Genomic DNA, 16,368 nt, shown 5'->3' with positions numbered 1-16,368 from the left:
TATATCTTGAGTTGTCGTTGCAGATTTGGCTATGTGAAACAGAGTTGTCTTACTATTGTATGGATATAAGTATAGGAGGCATTATTGGTTTGGGCTAGATAGTTATTCTGTGTCTTGATTTGATAATTTCAGTACATTGTTGATCCATAAGCCTAGAGTCAAATATTGATCCTGGAACGGCTGGATCGATTTGATTGCTTGATCCAGTCATAAAGTAGATATCGATTAACAGATCAGTATTCAATGAAACCCAAAGTGAGTTCATTAGGTTTATGATTACATATAAAATTTTAATGCCCTCCAAAGTAAGTGCATGCAAGACCAATGTGACCATTTATACATTCTCAATCGGAGTAATTATATACATAATCTACCTTAAGATAATCTTGATTACATATAAGTATCTAGCTTATGATCTTTATGTACTATTAAGATCGAATGACTCTAAAAAAGTCCGAGAAATATGCTGTGGAATACAGTTATTTTGAAGGATAATTTCCAAAAAAATAACACAATCATGAATTTGATAACTGATAACTGCAGAAATATGTAAGTTATATAAATCTCTACATAGTTGCAATTATGTTAAATAATTATAATAATAATGTTAATAATAAAATCACTTTTTTAGAAAATTCATATCACATACTGTACCGTTACAAAAACAATTAACCATGCCGATCAATAATTAATTGGCACATCAAAAGTTTCTTGTGTGACCCAATCAAAATAGATTCATTTATTCTTATTGGCATAATACAAGTTTCAAGAATTTCAGGAATCACAAAAAACTTATCACCATCATTTAACCCCTCAACGTGCTCTATAAACAAAAAGTTATTCAGCTAAAATAATACATATTCAGTGGCTATAATCCAAATTATAGATATATATCCAACTGGACTACAGAGTAATTGAAATTAATTATAACACCTATGGCCAAAACTTGGACCCAATGTGCTTTAATTATAGTCAGCTTGAATCTGAATCAAATGAGCAAATGGGGACAAATGCCTCTTCTAGACTCTAAGAATGAAACAATAATCAAATTGTCAGACTCCTAAAATAAGCTCTCGAAACATTACTCACAAACCCATCTATTAACATATATAAATTTTTCAGTACTAAAACTTAAAAAGAGAATTTGTGTAAATAGTATGAGAGAAAGAGCAAGCCTGAAGGCAGTGTGAAGAGCAAGCATACCAACCTCGTTTCTTAGAATCATCTTCATCAGTCATGAGAGGTCACTATCACCGGTATAGGCATGCTGCCGTTTGCTTCTGCATCCTCATTGCGAGTATTATTTGGCATATGAACCTAAAAAGATGCAAACTATCAAAGATTTGATATCCGTACTGATTTGGCCATACTGCTACAACAATCGTTAACTACGCAAAGTATTTTTAAAACTACAGAGGCACTCAAGCAATATACCAATTATTAAAAGTAATCTTTTAAAGACCTCATACGATTAAGTAATTGACCAACACAATGCAATCTCACAATCTTTATGTTTCTTTCATTCCACAATATTTCAATCGTCTCAGGGCGTTAAGAGAAATATTCAGTATTGATCCACTTAGCAAACTTTCGGCGGACAGCTGCAAAAGAAAAATGTTTTACCGTCCGCATGGGGAGACCAGCTGGGGCCATAGATAAGCTGCTGTCTGTTTCTGCATCCTCAGCAGTCGTACTTGGGTTATGAACCTAAAAAACATAGCAACTATCAAATATTTGATATCAGCACTGATCTGGCCATGGTACTACTCAAACAATCGCTAATCACAAAAACGATTTCTTAATCTACACTGCACTATAGCATTATAAATACAAAATTTAGATGCAATCTTGTAGAGACCTCAAATGACTAAATTATTGACTTACACAACCCATTCAAGTTAATGCAGTCTCACAACTTTTAGTTTTCCTTTTTTCCACAATATTTCAAAAGCTTACCGTCTCATACAACTTTCTTTAAATTTTGCAGGAACTCATAGAGGTAATAAGTGTGCGTTTGGAATTAAGGTTGGGCGCATTTGGAATTAAGGTTAGGCAGCTGCAGCTTTTAAGTCACAGCACTAAAGTGTTTGGTAAACACTAGCTATTGTAACTTAGAAGTTATGTTGATATAATTTTTCACTTGTATAATGAAAAATCTATTATATTTTTAATAATTTTGTTAAAATTATTATTTAAAATTTATATTTATTACATATTATTAACTTTTATTTCATAGTTACAGTTTTTTTTCACAGCAGCTGTAATTTTTAAGTTATAGAACCTCAATCCCAAACGGGACCTAAGTTGCTTGTGAATTTACCTAGTGCAGCTTGATGATTCATTTATGTTCACAATAATACCTGGATATTCTGCAATTGATGGTCTGCACATGAGGCCATAGACAAGCTGCCGTTTGCTTCCACGTCCTCAGCAATAATACTTGGGTTATGAACCTACAAAAGATACAAACAGTCCAATATTTGATATCAGCTTTGATGTGGCCATAGTACTACAAAAACAATCGTTAATTACATAAAAGATTTCTAAATCTAACAGAGGCACTCTAGCATTATAAATATAAATTATAAAATAAATCTTTTAGAGACATCTAACGACTGAACTACTGACTTACACAATGCATTCAAGTTAATGCAATCTCACAATTTTTATATACATTTCCTTCTTCCACAACACTTCAAAAGTTTACCGTCTCATGCAGCTTGTAATAAGACAAAAAGAAAGCAAACTAAAAAGTAAAAGAGAGACAATTGATGCGAAGTTGTATTTCAATATATAAAAGAATGTACAAAAGACTGGTTATGTGAATCCACCAAAGTGCAGGTCGATGATTACATTTATGTTCACAATCATACCTGGATATTCTGCAATTGATGGTCTGCAACTGAGGCCGTAGACAAGCTGCCGTTTGCTTCCACGTCCTCATAAACAGTATTTGGATTATGGTCCTAAAAATACAAACAATCAAATATTTGATATTTGCTCTGATCTAGACATAGTACTACTAAAACAATCATTAATTACAGAAAGGATTTCTAAATCTAACAGAGGCACTCCAGCACTGAAAATACAAATTACAAAATCAATCTTTTAGAGACCTTTAACAACTGAATTATTGACTTACGCAATGCATTCAAGTTACTGCAATCCCACAATTTTTATACTTCCTTCTTCCATAATATTCAAAAGCTTACCATCTCATGCAGCTTGTAGACTTAATAAGACAACGAAAGCAAACTAAAAAAGAAAAAAAGGGGAAAGAGAGACAACTGACACGAAGTTGCATTTCAATATATAAAAGAAATACAGAAGAAGGCTTTTATATGTAGTTGGTGATAAGCCCATGCATAAAAGGAATGCCTTGATTACATATAAGTGCTAAAGATCATCAAGTAAATGGCTAAAATTAATCAATGATCAGCATATTTCATCTCCAATATCATGGAATCCCTAGAATCAAGCATAATTGCCATGCCATAAAATACTCTAACACAACTTTAAATTTATAAGAGCTCATAGAGATGATAAGTTTCTTACATGAATTCACCAAGTGCTGCTTGATATTTACACTTATGTTCACAATCATACCTGTAAATCCTGCAGTTCAATATCAGCAGCTGAGGCCATAAGAGAGCTGGCAAGGCCTGATGAATCAGAAACGTCCCTAACATATATGATGTTAAATGCAGCAACAATTATAGAGAAGACTAGTGGCAAAACGGATGCATCAAATTTGTTCTTGACACCCAATTCCGCCAGAATAAAATTAGCAAGCGTAACAACCAACTGGACAACAGAGAAAGAAATTTCCACCATCCGAACTAGTTGTGTCTGCCAATGTACTCTGGTTGCAGCTCTGGTTCTTCTCATGATACAAGTATGCATACTAATAGCAAAACTAAATGCTGACAAAACAAATGCAGCAAGAAGAATTCTCCACTTCATTTTCCCAGCTATATCCAGTGACAATGATGCTGCTTCCAACAGAACATAAAACAATGCGAGTGCACATTTCTTGTATTTATCAAGTAGCTTAGAAACCTGTAATACAAAGACTGCAATTATACATCTAAAGCAACTACTATGAAGCTTGTTTAATGAAATGTTTTGTCATTCAGTTAATGAAATGTTTTAAACTCAGAAATTGGAGCCCAATTGTATGCAAAACTTTGATATTCTTACCTCGATGTATCCAAATCCAAACTGGAAAATGGATATTCGACCATTTTTCAAATATCAAAAGAGAATGTTTTCAAAGTTAACTAGCAAGGAAGAAAAGTTTCAGTATCTTTACACTTTTCCTATTGTCTGTGGATCCAACATCATCAACGGATTCTTGATTTCTTCCAGCTTCGGCAGCCTCGGTCAGAAGGTGCTCTCTCAATGACTCTTCTTCTAGATCAGATTTTCCAATATATTGACGTGCAGCTTTTTGAACATAAAGTGCAACCCTTATTTTCTCCTGTAAGAAACACAACGGAGCAGCCTTGAGTTTGATATACTAAATTCAATATCACAATCATTCCAGTTCACTCTGCATTTAAATATTTAAGGTACCGAAACTCTCTATAGTTCATCAAGTAACTATAAATATGAAACAGCAAGTGCTGGTTTTAAAACGTCCCCAGTAGCCTCAATGAAACTGAATTACCTGAATTGTGCGCTTTCTTTTCTCGTCTTCCGATCTCTTGGCAAACTCAGCAATCGTACGAAACCTCCATCTCGGATTTTTCACAATTCCAGAGAGTCTCCTCCATCTCTGTAACGCTTCTTCTGATGAGTTCTTCGGCTTCACAGTTCCAAGATTCTCATTCAAAAAGTTCTCCATTCCAAATCCTGCTGCTGCTCTCCTTCTTCAATCATCACAACAAGACCATCAGGCGTTTGGTAAAAGCTTATGAATTGGGTATAAAGCTAGGGAGTGGACATCGTTGACCAAGAGCAGTGCTTTCTTTTCTTTTTGTATTTTTGTTCAACGTGAGTACGTGACCAAAACCAGAATGTTGATACACTGCTCCTGTGGGAACAAAGCCCGGACCCGGGCGGGGCTTAGGCGCCGCCCTCTATATTTTTAAAAAATAAATTTATACATAATAATAAAAAATTAAAATTTGAAAAATAATAAAAAATAAAAAACTTAAATTCTTAATTTATATAAATCAATAATAATTTAAAAACTTAAAATTATAATTTTAAACTTCTTAATTGTTAATTAATTAAAAGAGTACTTAAATTAGAAAATTCATTATTAAAAAGTTAAATCTCTAAGTTTATTTACTTGCTTAATAATAATTCATTAAGTACGTCATGTTGAATATTTTGCTTGCTTAATACCCTTCGTCACTGATGTTGATCAGTCAAGCGATTTAGGCTTATCCGTTTGATCACTACAACAAATATAGGTATATTTGACATTTTTATTTATCACTTTATTAGATGTTATGCACGCCTCTAAAATAAATGACGGTGTGCGCAAGCATGAAACATATTTGATGGTTTAATTTCTCTTTATACAAGCATTGAGAATGGAGATTCTCCACTGCCAGTATTAAAATGCCGAGCCTCCATCTTCTGACTCGGACGCTCTCAGACTCAGAGAGGATCTCCGAGAAGCTGGAGTTTCTTGATTTATTTAATTTCTCTTTATACCTTTATTTTCAGTTGTTAATTCTAATTTTTGTTGTAGATGCTTCGCATTACGACATGTTTCCACAAAGTACATTTTTCAAGCGCTATTTCTTTGATAATTTGGGGAAATTGAGCACTAATAAAGCTGGCGATGCCTCTGATCGTGCTCTTCGCCATAGATTCCTCATACAAGGTCAATTTTGTCTTTCTTTTTTACCGTTATCATTATCCTGATCATCGTCGTTGTTGCTGTTTTTGTAACTTTGTAAGGTTTTCTTGATTTAATTTACAGTGAGGCTTGGTGGAGCAGCTAAGGGCCTCGGTTGACTTTCTCGTCGATCCCTGTCACTCCGTTTCTCCGGTGAGAAGGAATTTGGTAACGGTTTCTTATGAGCTTACTTATGTCACTCTCACATTGTTGACTCTGATCAAAGGTGTGGTTGCAAAATAAACTTTACTCCTCTTTTAGAATGCAAGGAGAAACAGTTCACTTCAATTGGCTGCGCTGGAACAACAGAAGGCTAATGACAAAGTTTGTTTTTTTTAATGCTTTGGTCATAACCACAATGCATCCATATCAATTCCTTCGAAACCAGAGGCAATAGATGACCACCGTTCCTACTTTTAATCTCATACAGATGCAGAAGGAGAAGCTTCATAACAAAATACTTCAGCTGGATGCAAAACAAGGAAATTGAGCGATTGAGAGGGACGTTAAATGTGATGAAGCACATGTGCAATGGTGGTGATACAGAGGTCCGGCAAAAGATGGAAAAAGTGCTTAAAGATTTGAGAGGAAAGGAAGGAGAGATTGAAGATGTAGAAGGATTGAACCAGGAGAGATTGAAGATGTAGAAGCATTGAACCACACTTTAATCATAAAAAACATAAAAGTTACGGTGAGCTACAAGATGGTCGTAAAGAATTGATTAATGTAAGCATTTCTTCTTCCATTAGTCTAGAAACCTACTGCGGTAGTTAATGGGATGATTTCCATTTAGATGGTTTACAAGATCATGAATTGTGAGAATTTGTACTTTGGTCTTCGCCTCTTTTCTGTTTTTCAGGACTTATTTTGCTTACCTGAACTGTGCTTTCAAAGTGTTAGAACTGAAGAAAGGATTTTGAATGGATTGGCATGCAGTATCTATTTTCTGTGCTATCAGATAATTATCTGTTGTTGATGCCAAAAATCTGTAGGTGACTCAGAAACTCATGAGTGAATGAGAAAATTGGAAAACAAATTTTAAATTGTGATTAAGTGAGAAGGATATGCAAACTATTTACGTAATCTCTTTCAATGTAGAATGATGAAGTCCAATTTTTCATAATTTTTATATGATTTTTGTACTCCTGTTAAAGGCTTACCTTTGCTTCTTTTAGTTCTTCTCTGCAGTTCTTAACCTATGTGTACTAGTCTATCTACCAATTTCATAGGCCTTGAAAGAAACATCAGATCGTGCTCATACTGGTCTTAAGAGGATGGGGGAACTTGACAGTAAACCGTTATAATTTTGGCTTTCATTCTCATTCCATGTGACCTTTTTAAATATTCTTTTAATTCAATTTGCCTCTGTTCTGCAGTAAATTTTAAATTGTGCAAATGTGTCACTGAATGAATTATGGTTATATATTTTTGTCAACTGCATATTGTTGAATTAATCTATCTGAAAAATATTAATGAGAATTAATGAATTCTAAAAAATTCTCTTGCATATCTAGTTTTGTGTTGGTGCTATAATATCTTTTTGCAGTTTTATGACTCATAATATGAGCTTCCTGGATCTTTAAAAGACTTGACACCCATGAATATGAATTGTCCACATGTTGCTACCTAGCTATGTATTTTAATGTGAATATGAGACAAATACCTTAGCTATATATCTTTTAATGTGAATACGAGACAAATTCCTTAACCATTGAAAGAGAACTTTTTGGACATAATTTGCTGGACAATATCTATGAGGACTTCATTTTTCCAGCCTTTTTCATCACGCTTACCTACCTTAATTTGAAATCTGATAATTATTTTGATTGTTTTGAGGTGACTGCTTAAGAATGGCTAATAAAGAGTGCAGTGGATCACTGAAGCTTCATCAGCTAGAATCAAAGAGCACTCACAGCAAACAGCTACAGGCTAACTTGTACTACAGGAATGCTGGTGCTGACTTTACTTTTCGGTGTCGAAAATGATTGATGGCTACTGATTTAATTTTAAGTTTTAGACTGAATTTAGATTACGAATAGTTTCAAACATTTAGAGTTGATACATGTATAACTTCATGTCAAAAATTTCAGTTTTGTTTGCTCGTATATTGTGTTGTATCAAGTTGAAAAATTTGAGATTCGTTCCGTTTATGTGATATATCCTGTGTACAAGCCAAGTCACAGGCACCATTTTTGTAGCCTTGAAATTTGATCATTTTAGTAGTCATATGTAATTGACAAGTTTGAGCAACTCATATTTATTAACTTTCATACATATTTGACAATTTTCTATTGTCATTAACCTTTGATTGATTTTAAATGACAAAAGTAAATTGGTTGTTTTAATAAATGTTAAATGAGGATATTTGACACCGAAATGCCTCATGCTTTTTTATTGTCAAATATACCTTTATTTGACAATTTTGAACCATCATATGTATTTTATTTTCTTGTGATGGATATTGTTATTTTCAGAGTATATTTCTAAAGCATTTGATAAATACTTGTAATTATAATTTAAAAGATAATTGAATAAATTTATCTCATGGTCGTATAAAGAAAAACTATATTATTTGCTAGTTTTTATAAAAATTTTATTTATGTTATATTTACCAAACACTCTGAACTATTATTTCATGGTTAAAACGCTCATACCGTGGTAATTGTGATTTAAAGCACCACAATAGGCAGTACCAAAACGAAGGGCCTGTTTGGTACTACTTTGGGGCAATTGAGTGGCATAAATGTTACTGCAGCAAAGCATTTGATACACACTTGTAGCTGTGGCTTTTAAATCAAATTGAATTGATCCCATAGTTATTTGAAGAAAAACTTATATTAATACCTCTATTAGTTTTGTGAAAAATCTTATTATAAATCACATCTACCAAACATAATCAAATGTTATATTATAACTAGATTTCTTTTTTAATAAAGAGTAAAAGTTATAATATCTCAATATCAAACAAAACTGAAGTTTTGATTAACTATTAATTGAGTTTGATGTGTTTTAATTATCATCGTTTCTGGCAATTTTACGTGAGATCACATTTGTCATCTTTCTCCATTTTTTATCTAAGTCAATATTGGTGAGATGATCAAGTCAATATATATATATATAATAAGAAACCATAAGTTTCATTAATACAATCAAAACATTTATTGAATATTTGTAATTGGGAGTGAGTGCTACTACTTAACTGGTAAACTTTTGTGGAGCGATCCAAATTAAAGATTTGATCTCACTCACATGAGTGATGAGACTTGAGAGTATTAGATTATTACAAAAAAATATAATTTATTTTCTAATTTCATAAAATTACCAATTGTGAATTAAGCTTATGTTAAAGCCTAAAACAGTCTCCCTCTTCATAAAACCAATGTCAAATAAATGACCTACCTACCCATTGTTGTTTTGCTTGAAAAATAAAATAAAATTCAGAGAATATATACGCGTCTTCATGAAAATTACTAATCTTAAAAGCTAGGGAGGAGAGACTCAAGAGGCTTGAGAAGTCTTTAAGTCAAGTCGTGTTTGAAAATTATTTAGCTAAGAAGTCGTCAAATCATGGACAATATTGCACACTGCAATAAGTTAAATTGCAATAATGTTTTGAAAAATTAGGCCTAAAGTTAACCAAAAAAGAAAAAAGAAAAATTATTTAAATAATCTCAATTAGATAAAACAATTAAATAATTTTTATTAAAAAATTATTTTATGCCTTTTCTTCATGTTTTTTAAGATAATAATTGTGGAAGTCAGTTAGTTATATTTGGTTGAGTTATGAGGTGGCAGCTGGAGTGGCACCCGCTGGTGGTTAAAGTGGTTATTATAACCGGCTGATTTTGCAGCTATTTGAGTGACCTTGTGAGAGAAATACGTGAACAATTTGTTTTCTTGTTCTCTTGAGAGTGCATTGCAATTTTGACCTGGTTCAATAAAGCTTTAGTCCTCCCGTTTTTCAGTCGTAGATGTAGGTACCTTGGTATTCAACCACATTAATCTTTGAGTGCCGAGTTTTATTTCTTTCTTAATTCTTAATTCTCTGTTTTGGGTTGGTCTGTTCTTTGCTGCATTCATCTTGATTGATTAAAGATTGAGAATCTAGTCTGATTCCATTAGCAATAATTTTGTTTAATTATTAAATTTTAATTCATATATCAACTTTTTTTTTTTGAAAAAGTATACAGTATAAGGTATTGGTCCATGCAAATATATTTTCATGTACTCATGAGATCAACAAATTAATATCTTGTTTTTTGTTCAGCATAGAATATAAAAATGTAAGGAATAAGTTGAAATTAAGAAAAATTACAATTAGTTGCAAAATAAAAATGCTACCAGAGTTCTGACTGCTTGTAAGCTAGCTCTTTGCATTGCTCTTAGAGTGATTGCTTCCCAAATTATTTCTGCCAAAACTAAAATTTACTCGCATTTCAGAATTCTCCCTGGCTTACTATTGCGCAAAATATTCAATGAATAGATAGCAATGTGTTGTGATATATATGCTGCTATCCACCAAAATCAGCCAAATCAAAGCAATCACTTGTGATGGGCAAATTTGATCTGCACATGGTGCTCACACAGCTTGGTACCATTGGAACGGAAGCATGAGCAAGACATTGGCTTGTTAAGTATCAACTAGTCCTTCTTTAGTGGAGAATGATGTCCACATTTTTTAAAATTTAGATTCGAAATTTTGTAATGATGTAAAAAAATTTTTTATAGTATTGTAAAATAATTTTTCAATAATTTACAATATTATAAAATTTAGAATTCACAAATCTACATTTTAAAAAATATAAACATCCGCACTTGCAATAATTATAAGCAGCAAAATGATAAAAATCACATATGATGCTACAAGCCGCATCACACACCGATCACTCGCATGAGCTTCCCACCACCTGCACACTCATCACGCACCACTTGATCTCGATGTTTCCAAGTGTTGGGCCGAGGCTCAATCACTGGTGATAAGTTGATGCTGGAAGTCCCGTCTCTTGCAAGGCCTTTAATTAAGAGGTCTTCGTGATACCAAGGCTTTTAACATTCCACTTTTTGTTGTTGTAAAACTTCGCATTGACATGTGCAGCTCTGTTACTAGTCTTTAATTTCTTCCCCCAAAAAAAAAGGTTGAAAAGGTTACTGCTAGAGTTGATAGGACCATGGAGGCAGTATTTGAGAGGTCAAGCTTGATGACATGACCAGTGTTCTCATTGCACTGAACGCCATCCCATAAGCAGCAATCAATAATTCCTTCTTCTTCTGTCCTCCATGATTCTGTTTTCGGACGACATCGATCATAACAAACTTAAGAAGTATAAGTGTTTTAGGAACCTATACGTTAGAAAAAAATTGGCTTTAATTATGATGTGAAAAGTGAAATCAGAGAAATGTATGGACCCAATTTAAGGCAATTAAAGTTGTGGAATGAATTTTCTATGTATATCAATCAAATATCATCAATTCATTGGTTTCACAGTATAAGGAGTTCCTCTGCGTATCTATTTTTCCATACAAATCATTTTGGTTCATTAAATGGTATCTATGTCACTATTTTTTTTTAATCTTTTAAAAAATACATGTGCAACCATTTTCAAAATAAAAGGAACCTCTATGATTAATTTAATGAGAAAATAAAATCTTCTTGTGATCTCAACTTGTCTGAGCTTGTAAGAAATTTGTGTCATATATCTCTTCAAATGACAGTATATTGTTATAATTTAACTATTTTTATATTTTTCTTTGAAGCACATAAATAACTATAATGCTTGCAGTCACAACTATTTGATACGCTTATACTCATTAATCCAAGATCTTGATGTTTCTAAGTGTTGGGCTGAGGCACAATCACTGGTGATAAGTTGATACTGAAAATCTCATCTCTTGCACGGCCTTTGATTAAAAGGTCCGCTAAATATTTTGGCATGATCTCACAATATCAATTATGATTACTCTATTAATGACCAATTATTTGACATAACTATATCTTAATACTAATATATCTTGAGTTGTCATTGTAGATTTGGCTATGTGCCTTAAACAGAGTTGTCTTACTAGGAGGCATTATTGTTTTGGGCTAAATACGAATTCTGTGTCTGGATTGATAATTTCAGTTCATTGTTGATCCATAAACCTAGGGTCAAATATTGGTCCTGGAGTGGCTGGATCGATTGGATTGCTTGATCCAGTCATAAAGCAGATGTGGATTAAGAGATCACTATTCAACGAAACCCATAGTGAGTTCATTAGGATTATGATTACATACAAAATTTTAATGCCCTCCAAATTAGGCGCACGCAAGACCAATGTGACCATTTATACATTCTCAATCGGAGCAATTATATACATAATCGACCTTAAGATAATCTTGATTACATATAAACATCTAGCTTATGATATTTATGCACTATTGTGATCGAATGACTATAAAGCTATCTGGGAAAATATACTGTGGAACACAGTTATTTTGAAGGATAATTTCCAAGAAAAATAACACAATCATGAATTTGATAACTGCAGAAATATGTTAGTTATATAAATCTCTACATCGTTGAGGCCGCTAATCTAATTTGTTGTAAAACTTTGAAGTGGAAAACGATAGTTCTGGAGCTGAAACCCTGCACATAAAATGTGGAGGAAATTTAGTTGCAGATGTGTTAAATAATAGTAAAAATAATGATAATAATAAAATCACTTTTTTAAAAAATTCATATAACGTAGTGTACTGTTACAAAAACAATTAACCATGCCGATCAATTATTAATTGGCACATCAAAAGTTTCTTGTGTGACCCAATCAAAACAGTTTCATTTATTCTTATTGGCGTAATACAAGTATCAAGAATTTCAGGAATCACATAAAACTTAACACCGTCATTTAACCCCTCAACGTGCTCTATAAATAAAAAGTTATTCAGATATAATAATATATATTGGGTGGTTATAATCCAAATTATAGATATTCATCCAGCTGGACTACATAGTAATTGAAATTAATTGTAACACTTATGGCCAAAACTTGGACCCAATGTGCTTTAATTATAGTCAACTTGAATCTGAATCAAACGAGCAAATGGGGGCAAATGCCTCGTCTAGACTCTTAAGCTTGAAACAATAATCAAATTGTCAGACTCCTAAAATAAGCTCTGGAAACATTACAAACAAACCCATCTATTAGCAACATATAAATTTTTCGGTAGTAAAACTTAAAAAGAGAATTTGTGTAAATAGTATGAGAGAAAGAGCAAGCCTGAAGGCAGAGTGAAGAACAAACATACAAACCTCGTTTCTTAGAATCATCTTGATCAGTCATGAGAGGTCACTATCACCTGCATAGGCATGCTGCCGTTTGCTTCTGCATCCTCATTGCGAGTATTATTTGGCATATGAACCTAAAAAGACACAAATTATCAAAGATTTGATATCTGTACTCATTTGGCCATTCATAAAGGATTTCTAAATCTACAGAGGCACCCTAGCATTATACATGCAAATTAATAAAGCAATCTTCTAGAGACCTCATATGACAAAATTATTAACTAACACAATGCAGTCAAACAATCTTTATATTTCCTTCTTTCCACAATATTGCAAAAGCTTACCGTCTCATGTAGTTTACTTTATATTTGTAGGAATTCATAGTCATAGAGGTGACAAGTATGCGAATTCACCAAGTGCGGCTTGATGATTACAATTATGTTCACAACCATACCTGATTATCAGCAACTGGGGATAGATGCCTGCTGGCAAGGCCTGATGAATCAGAAACTTCTCCATCATATTTGAAAGTAAACGCAGCAGCAATTACAGCAAAGACTAGTGGGAAAACAGATGCATTAAACTTGTGCTTGACACCCAATTCCGCCAGAATAAAGTACATGAACGTAACAAACAACTGGACCACAGAGAAAGAAATTTCCAACACCACAAGTAGCAGCTTTTGAATATGCGTTCTGGCTGCAGCTCTGATTCTTCCCACGATACAAGTAGGCATGCTCATAGTAATAGCAAAACCAGATGCTGACAATAGAAATGCAGCAAGAAGGATGCTCCTCTTACTTTTCCCAAATATGTCCAGTAAGAGTGATGCTGCTTCCAACACAACATAAAACACAGCAAGTGCACGTTTCTTATATTTACCAAGTAGCGCACAAATCTGTTATAGACAAAGAATGCAATTATACATTTCAATCAATGAAATTGTATTGTCATTCATTAAGTGAAAAACCAATTGTAGGCAAAACTTTGATTTTCTTACCTTGATATATGAGACAATAACAGACATCAAAGAAGCATAATTTGATGCTTGAAAATTGAATTGGGGAACAATCGTATCAAATACCGTTACACCATGGCCACTGACGGTGGATCCAACACCTTGAATTGTTTCATGAAATCTTCTAGCCTCAGTCACATCTTCATTTGAAGGCAGACCCAGACTTTCAGTAAAGTGAAGTTCAGCTTTCACAGCAACAGATGCAGCTCTAAATAGTTCCTGTAACCACAGAAAGAATTTAGTTCGGTATCTTCAATTCAATTTCTTGATCATTTTGTACTATTCATCTTTATACTTCACTCTGCATTTAAATTCTTGAGTGTTAATTTTAAAAATTTCCCATTAGGCATTAGCCTCTGTGAAATTAGGCAAAGACCCAAATAAGTAAATACAAAATTACTTAGAATTAAAAAATAAATAAATAAAGCTAAACCCAAATTAACTTGAACCATAAGTTAACTAATAATTAAATAAATAAATAAATAAATAAAAGGAAGAACCGACTTGTAATTCGAGATGCTCGTCGAGATCGTCGAGCTTACGTAAGACTCTACGGCGGTTCTTGAGGCCGCTGCAGGCAGATCTCCATCTTCTCAAGGCTTTCTCCGACCTAATTTTCTGAGCATCGTCGAAGTCCTCCGAAGTCAATAGCTCGCTCATTTGTTTTCTCGTTGTGCTGCTCGGAAATTTTCTTTTCTCTCTTTCTGTTCTCTCTTTCTTCTGTGTTTACTGTTTTGTACACAACAAACAGCTTTCTATTCATTCATCTTTTTTAGCTCGACAATGGATTATTGGATATTTCCGAGTGAAGACAGTGTTGACTGGTCGTGCTGCTAACTCTTGCTCTTTGCTTTTCGCTTGGAAGAAAAAACAATTAAAAAAAACAAAAGAATCCTCCTTGTCCTTATCCTTCTTGTAACTGTAGAAAAAAAGTTCGTTTTATTACACATGACAAATAGAATGTGGAATGTGTCGTAGAGGTGGGTGGTGGTGACACTCGACAGCCAATTTTGGAAGAACATCCTTTGATTTAAGGATGTCTTATTGGCGGCACGTAGAATTTTATAAAGATAAAATTAATAACGTGAATAAATTTATGTTTTAGTATCTTGACATTGCTGATCTTGTACAAATTTATATATAATTTTATGTGCAAAATCAGTGGTACCCTTTTCGCTCAATAAAAAAATAATTATAAATAAATAAATAAGAAAACGAAACACTAGCTTGAGTTTTGAGTTGGAAAACACTGCGTAGTACGTGCAAGCTTGTTGAGTGGCTTAGCAGAGGCACAGTTATTGCTTTTCTGGTAAAACTGAAATTTACAGTGCTTCCACCAGTAGAAATTTCTTAGGTGACAGCATTTCAGTTTTCTCCCTGGCACAGGTGGAAGCTGTGTATGGAAAATATTCAAATAGCTGATCACAATTAGCTTTCTTATTACTCCATTTTAAGATTCCCAAAAAGTCAAACATGCTTAAGATGGTCAAAACCACAAAATATCAGCATCTAGCTGTACTGAAGCTATAAGGACTTCATTCTTGTCATTCTTCCAGCCTTTTTCTTCATCCCTTAGCTACCTTAATTTGAAATCTGATAATTATTTTGATTGTTTTGAGCTAATTTCTTGAGAATGGCTAATAAGGATTGCAGTGGACCACTGAAGCTTCGTCAGCTGGAATCAAAGAGCACTCACAACAAATAGTTACAGGATGACTTGTATTAGATGAATGCTGGAGTTGACTTTACTTTTTGGTGTTGAAAATTATTGATGGGTACTGATTTCATTTTAAGTTTAAGACTGAATTTAGATAATGAATAGTTTCAAACATTTAGAGTTGATACATGTATAACTTCATGTCAAAAATTTCAGTTTTGTTTGCTCGTATATTGTGTTGTATATAGTTGAAAATTTTGAGATTCGTTCTGTTTATGTGATATATCTTTTGTACATGCCAAATCAGGGGCACAAGTTTTGTAGCTTAAAAAAAAAAAGATATTTGATCATTTTTAGTAGTCATAAGTAATTGTCAAGTTTGAGCAACTCATATTTATTAACTTTCATACATATTTGACAATTTTCTATTGTCATTAACCTTTGGTGGTTTTAAATTACAAAGGTAAATTGGCTGTTTTAATAAATGTGACCATATTTGACACCGGAATGCCTTGCACTTTTTGATTGTCAAATATTAACTTATTTCACAATTTTAGGCTATCCAATGTATTCTATT

The 16,368-nt window shown here is 33.2% G+C and overlaps 2 protein-coding genes and 1 long non-coding RNA gene across 8 annotated transcripts; 1 reads left to right on the top strand and 2 right to left on the bottom strand.

The window, feature by feature from the left end:
- Window positions 1–302: 302 nt before the first annotated feature.
- Window positions 303–15,015, bottom strand: LOC102625977 (uncharacterized). Of its 3 annotated transcripts, XR_008055119.1 has the most exons (6): window positions 14,639–15,014; window positions 14,117–14,353; window positions 13,571–14,014; window positions 13,141–13,250; window positions 12,216–12,477; window positions 303–374 (listed from the first exon to the last, which is right to left on the bottom strand). XR_008055119.1 is itself a non-coding variant. In XM_006470121.4 (5 exons), exons 1-4 carry the CDS (start codon window positions 14,792–14,794, stop codon window positions 13,164–13,166), a joined length of 924 nt encoding a protein of 307 aa, XP_006470184.2. In that variant the 5' UTR covers window positions 14,795–15,014; the 3' UTR covers window positions 12,147–12,477; window positions 13,141–13,163. The 3 variants fall into 3 exon arrangements, 2 of the variants coding, with proteins under 2 accessions (XP_006470184.2, XP_052298403.1); XM_006470121.4 differs by lacking the exon at window positions 303–374 and having other exon boundaries at window positions 12,147–12,477; XM_052442443.1 differs by lacking the exons at window positions 303–374; window positions 12,216–12,477 and adding an exon at window positions 12,526–13,004 and having other exon boundaries at window positions 14,639–15,015.
- On the bottom strand, window positions 636–5,015 carry LOC102625504 (uncharacterized). Of its 4 annotated transcripts, XM_006470120.3 has the most exons (9): window positions 4,670–5,015; window positions 4,313–4,480; window positions 3,832–4,059; window positions 3,607–3,662; window positions 2,874–2,966; window positions 2,361–2,453; window positions 1,624–1,707; window positions 1,208–1,317; window positions 638–1,026 (listed from the first exon to the last, which is right to left on the bottom strand). In XM_006470120.3, the coding sequence occupies exons 1-8, from the start codon at window positions 4,844–4,846 to the stop codon at window positions 1,251–1,253; spliced, it is 966 nt and encodes a 321-aa protein (XP_006470183.2). In that variant the 5' UTR covers window positions 4,847–5,015; the 3' UTR covers window positions 638–1,026; window positions 1,208–1,250. The 4 variants fall into 4 exon arrangements, with proteins under 4 accessions (XP_052298400.1, XP_052298399.1, XP_006470183.2 ...); XM_006470119.3 differs by having other exon boundaries at window positions 639–1,026; window positions 3,607–4,059; window positions 4,670–5,014; XM_052442440.1 differs by lacking the exon at window positions 2,361–2,453 and having other exon boundaries at window positions 636–1,026; window positions 3,607–4,059.
- Window positions 5,469–8,074, top strand: LOC107175906 (uncharacterized). Its single transcript, XR_001507340.3, has 4 exons — window positions 5,469–5,839; window positions 5,939–6,007; window positions 6,116–6,178; window positions 6,285–8,074. It is a non-coding gene; the product is annotated as an uncharacterized LOC107175906 (long non-coding RNA).
- Window positions 15,016–16,368: the final 1,353 nt, after the last annotated feature.

Source organism: Citrus sinensis, chromosome 5 (genome assembly GCF_022201045.2).
Source record: "Citrus sinensis cultivar Valencia sweet orange chromosome 5, DVS_A1.0, whole genome shotgun sequence".
NCBI lineage: Eukaryota > Viridiplantae > Streptophyta > Magnoliopsida > Sapindales > Rutaceae > Citrus > Citrus sinensis.
This window is presented reverse-complemented; position numbering and strand designations above follow the sequence as displayed.

Coding starts and splice junctions, on each gene's coding strand:
- LOC102625504 (XM_052442439.1), bottom strand. CDS start 4,846: ATGGAGAACTTTTTGAATGAGAATCTTGGAACTGTGAAGCCGAAGAAC. Junction 4,060..4,312: donor CCACAGACAATAGGAAAAGT/GTAAAGATACTG, acceptor TTTGTATTACAG/GTTTCTAAGCTACTTGATAA. Junction 2,967..3,606: donor TTGAACTGCAGGATTTACAG/GTATGATTGTGA, acceptor TTGTATTTTTAG/GACCATAATCCAAATACTGT.
- LOC102625977 (XM_052442443.1), bottom strand. CDS start 14,794: ATGAGCGAGCTATTGACTTCGGAGGACTTCGACGATGCTCAGAAAATT. Junction 14,354..14,638: donor ACGAGCATCTCGAATTACAA/GTCGGTTCTTCC, acceptor CTGTGGTTACAG/GAACTATTTAGAGCTGCATC. Junction 13,251..13,570: donor CCCCAGTTGCTGATAATCAG/GTATGGTTGTGA, acceptor GTGTCTTTTTAG/GTTCATATGCCAAATAATAC.